This window comes from Octopus sinensis, linkage group LG3, assembly GCF_006345805.1.
Source record: "Octopus sinensis linkage group LG3, ASM634580v1, whole genome shotgun sequence".
Lineage (NCBI taxonomy): Eukaryota > Metazoa > Mollusca > Cephalopoda > Octopoda > Octopodidae > Octopus > Octopus sinensis.
In genome coordinates this window covers 56,798,278-56,810,060 of record NC_042999.1, presented here as the reverse complement: position 1 = coordinate 56,810,060, position 11,783 = coordinate 56,798,278, and the positions used below count along the sequence as shown (strand labels likewise).

At 39.5% G+C, this 11,783-nt stretch overlaps 1 protein-coding gene across 1 annotated transcript in view; it reads left to right on the top strand.

The window, feature by feature from the left end:
- Nucleotides 1–11,251, top strand: part of LOC115209249 (non-homologous end-joining factor 1-like) — a 41,198-nt gene extending 29,947 nt beyond the window's left edge. The window contains exons 6-7 of the mRNA XM_029777536.2: nt 8,879–9,042; nt 10,821–11,251. Coding sequence (XP_029633396.1) covers nt 8,879–9,042; nt 10,821–10,913 — 257 coding nt within the window. The 3' untranslated portion in view covers nt 10,914–11,251. The remainder of the gene's footprint in view (nt 1–8,878; nt 9,043–10,820) is intronic.
- Nucleotides 11,252–11,783: the final 532 nt, after the last annotated feature.

Sequence of the window (11,783 nt, the reverse complement as noted above, 5' to 3'; positions counted from 1 at the left end):
AAGCTTGTGAATTTGCAAGCCAGCCCCTGGAGGGCAAGGAAATTTTGTTCCTTCCCACTTATTGTGGGAAGAAGTTGACGAGGGCTTGGGTCTGCGGTTTGCCACCCGGAATTGAGTTCGAGTGGATAGAGGATACTATCTGCTGGAGTCTGAGTGGCAGCAGTACCAAGTTACTCAATGTGAACATTTTGCCTGTGGCTGATTGGGAGGGGTCAAAAGCTGTTTTGACCCTATGGACCCAATCAACCAAAAATCTTGTTTTTCCAGATATTTTGAGAAAGGCCGGGTCTAGGTATCCAGTGATGCTGAAAGGATGCCCCCCTCCAAGTGTCACCTATGCCTGGAACCGGGCTATATCAAAAAGAACTGCCCTAAGGACCAAAATAGGATCCTGGAGCAGTTGATAAAAATACCGCCCCCTACTCCCTCATTGGAGGGAGAGAAGGAGAAAGTTGATGAGGTGGAAACCTCCTCGAAAAAGGGGAAAAAAACAAAAGGTGGGCAACCATTGTTGCCCACCAAAGGATCCAAGAGCTGCGGGAGGGAGGGAGGATCTGCTGGACAAGGCGGAGGAACTCCATCCTCCCGTGGCTCAAAGGTAAAAAAAAGAAAAATGGATCATTGCCGGTGTGTCCTAAAGCATCTTGGGTGGGATCTGTCACCAAAGATGGAAATTTTACATCCCTCCCCTCGTGATACGGAGGAGGAATTTGTGGTCCTCTTCCATAAGGGACAGTAGAGGGCTTTGTCAAGAAGCTTAAAATGAAAGGCCGAAGGGAAGGGATTCTGTCCTGCATGGGGGACCCTGACTGGCCTTCGCAGGTGGCTCTGAAGGTCATGAGGGAGAACGACCTGTTCAGGATAAGGGACTCCTTCCCTGGGGATACCTACAGATTTATGCTAAATTGGTCCCACTTGGAGCTGTCTAGGTGTTTAGCTGAGGCGAGAAGTCTGGTCGGGCAGGAAGATTGTTTCATCGATTCCTAAATGGACTTGTGTAAGAGGTTTATTGCCTCACAATGGCTTTGTATGCCATAAATGTAAGAGGTCTATTGCCTCCTTAATGTGTTATTATGTAAGGTTTTTTGGTTGCCTCAATGTTTTATAAAGAACAATGTGCTCAGGTAAACAGTAATCGATGGGTGTTGCTGTTGTCCTCGTTATTATCATATCATCAATCATTCCATCTCTTATGTCTGTTTCCAGCCCGCAGCTTCCTTTCTTTGTAAGGCCCTTGTGGCCAATTGAATGAATAAAAGAAGCTTGCTTCCGAAATACATGATTCCAGGTTCAGTCCCACTGCATGATGCTTTGGGCAAGTGTCTTCTATTGTAGCCACAGGCTGACTAAAGCTTTGTGAGTGGATCTGGTAGGTGGAAACTGAAAGAAGACAGTCGTATATGTATGTATGTATGTGTTTGTCCCCCCACCATCACTTGACAACCAATGCTGGTGTGTTTACATCCCCATAACTTAGTGGTTCAGCAAAAGAGACCAGCAGAATAAGTCCTGGGGTCAGTTACTTTGACTAAAAAAAAAAAACCCTCTAAGTCAGTGCTCCAGCATGGCTGCAGTCAAATGACTGAAACAAGTAAAATAATAAAAGAATATATTTTATACAGAAAGAATAATCTTTGTTACCAGCAAAACATGCTCCCCTGAACTTCGATTTCATTTCCCACACTGGACTCTTATAATTTTACTAATCATTTCACAAGGTAGTAACAGTTTCTTTCTACTCTTTCCAGCAAGGCACCTGGGCAATCTTAGTTTTTCATTTAGTCAGTGTCCTTACTGCTAACTTTTCATGTATATTTGATACATTTATTGGTGTATTTAGAGTGTGTGTGGCGTAGGGCCCCTTGAGTTTGCTGCCCCTTGTACTGGCTTATACAGCAGACCCAAAAGTACCATCCCCATTTAAAGCATATCCTCTATGCCCCCACATCCTCCACTACACTACTGGACATGTTTTAAAATGTATGTATATATGTGTGTGTGTATGTATAAATATATGTATGTATATATATGTGTATGTATATGTGTGTATATATATATATATTTATCAGTAGTCTGAGAGCATCCAAAAATGATATAAGCTCTACCCATCCTCTCTTCATTGGCTTATTCTTTTACCTGTGACTATGCTGGGGCATCTTGAAGGTTTTAGTCAAAGAAATTGACCCAGGACTTATTCTTTATAAGCCTAGTACATATTCTATTGGTTTCTTCTGATGAACTGCTAAGTTAAGGGGCATAAATACATCAGCATTAGTTTTCAAGCAATTGTGGGGGCGGGGGCAAATACAGACACAAAGACACACACACACAGATATATATATATACATATAGATATATATACACAACAGGCTTCTTTTAGTTTCCATCTACCAAGTCCACTCACAAGGCTTTAGTTGGTCTGTGGCTAGCAAAGAAGACATTTGTCCAAGGTGCCAATGAGTGGGACTGAACCTGGAACCATGTGGTTGGGAAGCAAGCTTCTTACCACACAGCCATGCCTTCACCTATGGAAAGATTTTAACAAATATTTTATGATTCAGAATTAAGTTGTTTGTGAAGTTGCTCTGGTGTTGTTTCCTTGATTTCTTAACAGATGATAGCTACAGCATTGGAGAAGGATGCTAATTAATCAAGAAATGATAAATCACAGGAAGAAAAGGTAGCAGAGGAAACATCTATCAAATCTACTGTGAGCCATGCCTGGCTCATAAGGGCCAGTTTCCAGGTTTCCTTGGCGTATAGGTTCCCCACCTGGATGGGACGCCGGTCCGTCGCAGGTGAGCTGCAAGATGCAGGAGGAAAGAGTGAGAGAAAGTTGTGGCAAAAGAGTCAGCAGAAGTTCGCCATTACCTTCTGCTGGAGCGCATGGAGCTTAGGTGTTTTGCTCATAAACACACACATCGCCTGGTCTGAGATTCGAACCCACTATCCCTCGACTGCGAGTCTGCTGCTCTAACCACTAGGCCATGTGCCTCCACAAAATACAACATGTGGTATATAATTATTTTAAAGTTATTTATTTCTTAAGTGTTATGATTCACAAATTCACAGAGTAGATTGATGGACAAAATAGTTTGCTATATTTAATTACCCATCTTTACATTCTAGTTTTATATCTCACAGTTTTGTTATTTGTCCTCTCGAGGACAAAAAATAAGTGTACCAGTGAATTTGTAATTTTGTGTCTGTTAGAAATTTTAGGCACAGGAGTGGCTGTGTGGTAAGTAGCTTGCTTACCAACCACATGGTTCTAGGTTCAGTTCCACTGTGTCTTCTATTATAACCTCGGGCCGACCAAAGCCTTGTGAGTGGATTTGGTTGATGAAAACTGAAAAGAAGCCCGTTGTATATATGTATATATATATGTATATATATATATATATGTTTGTGTGTCTGTCCCCCCCCCCAACATCACTTGACAATCGATGCTGGTGTGTTTACATCCCTGTAACTTAGTGGTTTAGCAAAAGAGACCAATAGAATAAGTACTAGGCTTACAAAGAATAAGTCCTGGGGTCGATTTGCTCGACTAAAATGCGGTGCTCCAGCATGGCCGCAGTGAAATGACTGAAAGAAGTGTAAGAGTAAGAGTGATACATTGTTGGATGTCTTGTATTTTTGTGAGGGTAGATGATTGGTAGACTGGACCTCTGAGAGGTATTGTTCTGAAAGTTAATGTTTAATAGTTTAATTGCTTCTCATTTTGTGGAAATAGCAAGGTTGATAAAATTCCAGTCAGGTACTGAAGTAGATATGATTACCTATGAACCATCCCACCTCAAAAGATTTTGTAGTCTTGCAATTAAGTCAATGTCATTATTTATTCTCAATCACTGTACATTGGTGGTCAAAATGCATTGCAAGTTTTACTTACAAACCTTTATTCTCTGAGTTCGAATTTTGCCAGAACTAATTTTTTTTTTCTTTCACTCTTCTGGGGTGATCGACAAAGTCAGTCATTCTGAAATATATACCTATTGGTGTAGGAGTGACTGTGTGGTAAGTAGCTTGCTTACGAACCACATAGTTCCGGGTTCAGTCCCACTGCGTGGCACCTTTGGCAAGTGTCTTCTATAGCCTTGGGCTGACCAAAGCCTTGTGAGTAGATTTGGTAGACAGAAACTGAAAGAAGCCATTCGTATATATGTATATGTGTGTATATGTTTCTCCCCCCCCCCAACATCGCTTGACAACCGATGCTACTGTGTTTACGTCCCCGTAACTTAGCAGTTCGGCAAAAGACACCGATAGAATAAGTTCTAGGCTTACAAAGAATAAGTCCTGGGGTCGATTTGCTTGACTAAAGGCGGTGCTCCAGCATGGCCACAGTCAAATGACTGAAACAAGTAAAAGAGTAAAAGAGAGAGTATCAAGTACTAAGTTCCGTATCATCATCAACACTATCACTGTCATCACTCTTCCACATGGCTTGGATGTATTTATCATTGCTATGTACTATTGTCATTCAGCATCACATCACTCCTTAGTCCTGAGTCACATAATTCCACTATTTCTTTCGCTGTTTCTAGGGGTATGTTCTATTGACAGTATACAGCATGTTTCACCCAGGTCAGGGCTTCATTACTCCTGATGGAGGAATCCGTCCCTGGACTCCTTCCACTTCTGGATATCTCTGATTGTCCATCTATCATTCTTCAGTCACGCAATGTGGCCAGCTCATCTATATTTGTTCTCCTTGATGGTCCTTATGTTGTCATTGACTCTCATATACTGTTAAAGTGAGTACTTATCAGGGTGGCCTATATTCCAGGTGTGCACTGCTCACTGGTCAAAAATGGCAAAAACATTTATAATTTAATCATAAATCTTAATGGAAAACTCTTAGTTATATCCCTGCTTGAAATTTGGCAGCAGGTGTCCTGAAATAACACTGCACACTTCACAGCGCATTGTATCATAATATGGTACCAGACACATCATAGGATAATGGGGGAATGGCAAAAAATCAATGGTGAAGGGTGTGCCAGCTTTGACAGCACAGTCACATGGTCGTTTTCTTGGTGAGAAGTTATACTCTTTTACTTGTTTCAGTCATTTGACTGTGGCCATGCTGGAGCACCGCCTGTAGTCAAGCAAATCAACCCCAGGACTTATTCTTTGTAAGCCTGGTACTTATTCTATCAGTCTCTTTTGCTGAACTGCTAAATTATGGGGATGTAAACACAGACACACATACATATATATATATATATATGTATATATATATATACATATACATACACGACAGGTTTCTTTCAGTTTCCATCTACCAAATCCACTCACAAGGCTTTGGTTGGCCCGAGGCTATAGTAGAAGACACTTGCCCAAGGTGCCACACAGTGGGACTGAACCCAGAACCATGTGGTTCGTAAGCAAGCTACTTACCACACTGCCATTCCTACGCCTACACTTAAATTAATTTAAAATTCCTAAACTAAAATTAATTTATTTTACAATTTTTTTTCTTCCAATATCATCATATAACTTTGATCTTAATCTGTTTTCAAAACTAATAATATGCTTTCAGAAGTCAGAAGCAAAACTTAAGTGAGCTCATATTCTGGCGCTGTATCGGAAATACACAGATTGTATTGCCTAATTTGAGTAATACTAATGTTAGTCATAGTATGGTCAATGTGGCAGCACACCCAATGACAACAATATGCCACTTGTACCTATTCACCCAATACCTATCATATATTCTTATTTGTCTATATTAGGAAATTTATCTTCCCTTCATACATCAACTGATGCTGGTAGCACCTACCCTTCCTCTAAGCTCACTTATTCTCTGTTTCTCATAAACGTTAACATTTCACACATACTAATCAGTCTTACAGTATTTCTCTCCAGCCTCCTTAGATCTTCAACATTCACTGACCCGCGTCTTAATACCATACTTAAACATGCTTCATGCAATCTGCCTTCTACATATAGAAAAAAGTCATTTGTTGTCAACAAAAGCAACATCTTCCTGAACTTCATCCCTTTCGCTACTTCACTTTCACTAACACCACCTCAAGCACTAATTGTTGCTTAGTTCCAGGCCAGCTTTGATCTTAGAGATGTATCATCATCATCATCATCATCGTTTAACGTCCGTTCTCCATGCTAGCATGGGTTGGACAGTTCGACCGGGGATCTGGGAAGCCAGAAGGCTGCACCAGGCTCCAGTCTTATCTGGCAATGTTTCTACAGCTGGATGCCCTTCCTAACGCCAACCACTCCGTGAGTGTAGTGGGTGCTTTTTACGTGCCACCTGCACAGGTGCCAGGCGAGGCTGGCAACAGCCACAGTCGGATTGGTGCATATTACGTGCCACCGGCACAGAAGCCAGTCGAGGCGGCGCTGGCATCGGCCACATGACTAAAGATATCACAGCCACGACCATCCTTTCTTTTTGTTTTGTTTTTCTTGTTTTGTATGTATCCAGTACTACATTATCCAATGTGTTCTTCCTGTTTATTAAATTGTAGCTAATGAACAGCTGTTTATAGGTTCTCATGTAGTCTTCAGCATTAATTAGATCATCTAAGTAACAAAAACTATCTTGTCTTTGATTGACTTCTTGATCTTGTCCCTGATCTCTTCCATATCTCTGTCCATCTATCATTCTTCAGTCACTCGATGTGGCCAGCTCATCTATATTGTCATTGACTCTCATATGCTGGTCGAAGTGAGTACCTATTAGGGTGGCCTATATTCCGAGTGTGATTGGTGTGCACTGCTCACTTGTTGAAAATAGCAAATTCATTATAAATATTGACCTTACTCATTAAATCAATCACAAATCTTAATGGAAAACTCTTAGTTATATCCCTTTCTACTATAGGCACATGGCCTGAAATTCGTGGGGAAGGCAAAGCCAACCTCAGCAAAATTTGAACTTGGAACGTAAAGACAAATGAAATTCTGCTAAACATTTTTTGCCTAGAGTGATAATGATTCTGCCAGCTCGCCACCTTAATAATAATACTAATAATAATCTTTTCTACTATAGGTACAAGGCTTGGAATTCTTGGGGAGGAGACTAATTGATTTAATTGACACCAGTGTATCACTGGTACTTAATTTATCGACCCCAAAACGATGAAAGGCAAAGTCAACCTCGGCAGAATTAGAACTCAGAAAATAGCAGCAGATAAAATACTGCTAAGCATTTCGTTTAACATGCTAACAATTCTGCTAGCTTGCCACCTTAACAATAATAATGCCTATAACCCAATAATTGAGCCAGTATGTGTTCGCTTGAGCTGCTAGAAATAGTTGCAAAATTTCCCTCAACTCCAACATTAGTATTTTAAAGGATACTTGGATAATGTGGTCCTGGTTTTGTGCATATAAAGAAAAGGCAGAATTTTCATATTTGGAATGCTTTGATCGTAGAACTTATCTGATCTCGGGCTAAACAGTGACATAGACAGGGTTAACAAGCTAATGAGGAAGCTTCTACATGGTCACTTGACCTCTACTGTATCTTAGAGGTCAGGTGTTAAGTATTAAATCCTTTAAAAACTTTCTCATATCAACTCTACCATCTTAAAAAATGTAATATAGGATAATGTGTATTATGCTTAGGTAAAAGATAAGATGGTCAGTGATGAAATACCTTTCTATACCAACCTGGCTGAAACTGCCTCTGGCTTTGTAGTACAAACATCTTGTTTTCATAAATTTTGAATTAAAATCTTCCACCAAACCTTAGTCACAATTTATGTTCCTAACACTAGCTTAATGATAACTAAGTTATTTTACTAAATACCATAAATCCTCGAGTATAGTCCGCCCTTGAGTATAATGCGCAGAGGATTTTTAGGGGGCTGTACCTCTGAAAAACCTAAACCTTGGTTTGTAAAAATGTGTATGGTAACGTCCTTTATTATTATTGTATATATAACATAATACAAACATGTAGCATTTTTGTGCATTTTGTTAGCAAAAAATAAAGAAATAACAGTAATAATATTTAATAAATGTTGCTTACTGCATGTTATGGACGATTCTTTTATGACTTCATTGCTTTCAGGCTTAGTTTAAGGTATTTTCGCGTCCAACATCACAAAATGCATCGGAATAAGCATTGCCGGACAGCAAATAGAGACATGGACATTGCTTAGAAAATAAGTTTCATTTTTAACCTCGTGCATAATACACACTAGGGATTTTGACCTCTAAATTTTGGGGGGAAAATGCGGATTATACTCGAGGATTTATAGTACTCTGTTATATTTAAATTTAACTGAACGAAACACAGAGCATCTCAACAGAAATACGGTAATGAAAGGGTTAATCATAGGTTTACTCAATCAGAGCTGACTTGGAGTTAAATAACAGCAAACATAACACTGGATTTTAAATTAAAGGCTTTGCATTTGGGCAATGGCTGTAATCAAATCCTGTGGAGTTTTGGCATTAGGAAGGACACTGACATTAAGAAGGGCATCCAGCCATAAAAACCATGCTAAAGCAGACAGTAGAGTTTGATGCAGTCCTCTAGCTTGCTGGACTTATCACTGTCCAACCCATACCAGCATAGAAAGTAGATGTTAAACAATGATGATGGTGAAAAGAAAAGTTACTCTGGAAAGATTTGAACACAGAATGCAAAGAACCATAACTAAACGCTGCATGGCATTTTTTCCTGCTATTCCATGGGTTCTGCCAATCCTATATTGGCTACATTATCATTGCAGTGAAGCACATAAGAACCCTATTCCAAGACCCAACAAAATTCTTGCAATATATTTGAATACATCATCCTTAAACTACAATTTTAACATTCCAGGCAATTTACTCTCTTTGCAATTGATAAAATTGTTTTAATTTATTTAATTTAATCATTTTAATTTATTTTCAGGTGATACTAGTGATGACAATGAAAGTTCTCAATGTGCTTACAAAGCAGGTGGCCCTTCTTGGTTGAATGGTACTTCATACCTGGATAAAAAGGAGCCAGTAAAGAATGAGGTAGAAATATGTCCTCTTGTGACTTCGCCATCCATGACAGAAATTCTAGAGAAGGCATGTATATCTTTTTCCCCTTTGTCCTTCTTTCTTTTACTTGTTTCAGTCATTTGACTGTGGCCATGTTGAAGCACTGCCTTTAGTCGAGCAAATCGACCCCCAGGACTTATTCTTTGTAAGCCTGGTACTTATTCTATCTGTCTCTTTTGCCAAACTGCTAAGTTACGGGGACGTAAACACACCAACATTGGTTGTCAAGCGATGTTGGGGGACAAACACAGACACACAAACATACACACACATACATATATACATATATACAATGGGCTTCTTTCAGTTTCTGTCTACCAAATCCACTCACAAGGCTTTGGTCAGCCCGAAGCTATAGTAGAAGACACTTGCCCAAGGTGCCACGCTGTGGGACTGAACCTGGAACCATGTGGTTGATAAGCAAGCTACTTACCACACAGCCACTATTGCGCCTATCTTGGAAGATGTTGTTTAACCCTTCAACATACAGATTACTTTATTATTTTGAGTTAATAATGCATTATCTTGTAGCTTTGAGATTTCAATGATGTGATTGTTTATTTTTAGAATAACATTGTAGGGTAGGTGTGAGAGGCTAGATCTGCTCAGTTTGAACATAGAATAGATAGAATATTTGGGCCAGATATGGCCAGTTTAAATGCTAAAGGGTTAATGTATTGATCATTTTTAAAACAGTAGGAATATTTGAATGTTATTTCTAGCAGATTAAACGACTGTGTAGCCTTTCTTGGTGGCTCATACAACACCAGTAGAATCAGCTTTGAAGACCCCTTATCTTATGGATATGGGATCTTTTAAAGCTGTTTCACAGAACTCACTTTGAGGAACACTGATCTAGACTATCATATTGATGTCTGTGGAAGGCTTAGTGGATGAATTACAAATATCCCAACTCATGGGTCATGAGTTCAAAATCTGCTGCTGCTGTCACTTTATGTTTCTAAGCAGACCACTTAGTTACACAGTGCATCTGGCTTTGAAGGGGTCTCTACATTATACAAGTATCCTATCGGTATTTTTCTATTACTGACAGCTAGTTTGTTATTTGCTAAAGGATTAGTGAATAAATTATATTGTGAGATGTATGTAATAGTTGTATGTAATAGTTGACCCACAGATTTTTGGAATAACTATCAATACCAGTAGAATTTTATTGGAAAAAAGACTAGAATTGGAAGGCAAAAATATAAAAATATTAAATGTTTTGAAAAATGTATACTAGCAAGAAACAATATTAATACTGCGAGGTAATATTTATGTCCTCTTAAATGTGAATGTTCTGTTAGAACAAGCCATACTGATGTAGATACCATCGCGGTTTCGATTCCCAGACTGGGCGTTGTGAGTGTTTATTGAGCGAAAACACCTAACACTCCATGAGGCTGCCGCAGGGGATGGTGGCGATTCCTCCTGTACTCTTTCGCAACAACTTTCTCTCACTCTTTCTTCTGTTGGCCTGCTCGCTTTGCCAGCGGGGTGGCATCATTTGAAGGCTAAAGCAATGCGAAGTGCATTGTGACCAGCGATGTGTAGCAACATCTGATAGCCTGGTCGGTCACAGTGATTATGGTGATATATATATGTATATAATTTGATTAACAGGAGATAAGTCCTTCCATGTGGCGCCATATGGAGGAAGGAATGTTGGCAGATTTCAGATTTTTCTTGTTACTGTTGTTTTTTTGTTGATGCTGTTGGTATTCATGATAAAAATAATGATGAAGAATATGAAAAAAAAAAAAAGAAAAGAAATAAGTACAAATTCTATTTCACTGTTTTTCTAGGAAAAGGAAGATGCAAGAAGAAAGGAACTCCGACAGCGACTACTCCTAGACAAAAAGAAGAGAGGTTCCAAAGTAAGAAAGCGAGCGGCTTAGATGGTCATTCACAGGGTAGAGTTAATTCCAAAGGTATACTTCTACTAATAACGTTCCAATCATTTCATCTAACGCCACCTTGTGTCTCATACTCTTGTAATTCCAAATCATGGTCATGGTTAGATTTCTAATGCACAGACTAAAATAGCTTTCTCTTACTCTTATTTTGTCACAGGTAGGGCAAGGTACATGGGATCTTGGGTTCAATCCCTCTCTATGGTACCTTGAACATGTGTTTTCTATTATAGCCCTGAGTAGATTTGGTTGGTGGAAATTTAATAAAGTCCATTTTTTTTTTGTAGGCATAGGAGTGGCTGTGTGGTAAGTAGCTTGCTTACGAACCACATGGTTCCGGGTTCAATCCCACCACGTGGCACTTTGGGTAAGTGTTTTCTATCAATACCAAAGCCTTGTGAGGAGATTTGGTAGACGGAAACTGAAAGAAGCCCATCATGTGTGTGTGTCTGTGTTTGTTCCCCCAACATCACTTGACAACTGATGGTATTGTGTTTACATCCCCGTAACTTAGCAGTTCGGCAAAAGAGACCAAAAGAATAAGTACTAGGCTTACAAAGAATAAGTCCTGGGGTGGTGGTGCTCCAGCATAGCCACAGTCACATGACTGAAACAAGTAAAAGAGTATATATATATGTATGTGTGTGCACCTGTGTATGCACATATGTATATATGATGATGATTTGTGTGTTTTTGTGTGTACTCTTGTCTTGGCATCACATAATGGTTGTAAATGAGTATTAGTATCATACAAGCAATGCTGCTTGCTTCTTTTCTTTCTAATGTTCTACAAAAACATGTCTGACCATAGGGTTCGTGACAGGAAGAACATCTAGCTGCAGAAAATGTCTCAGC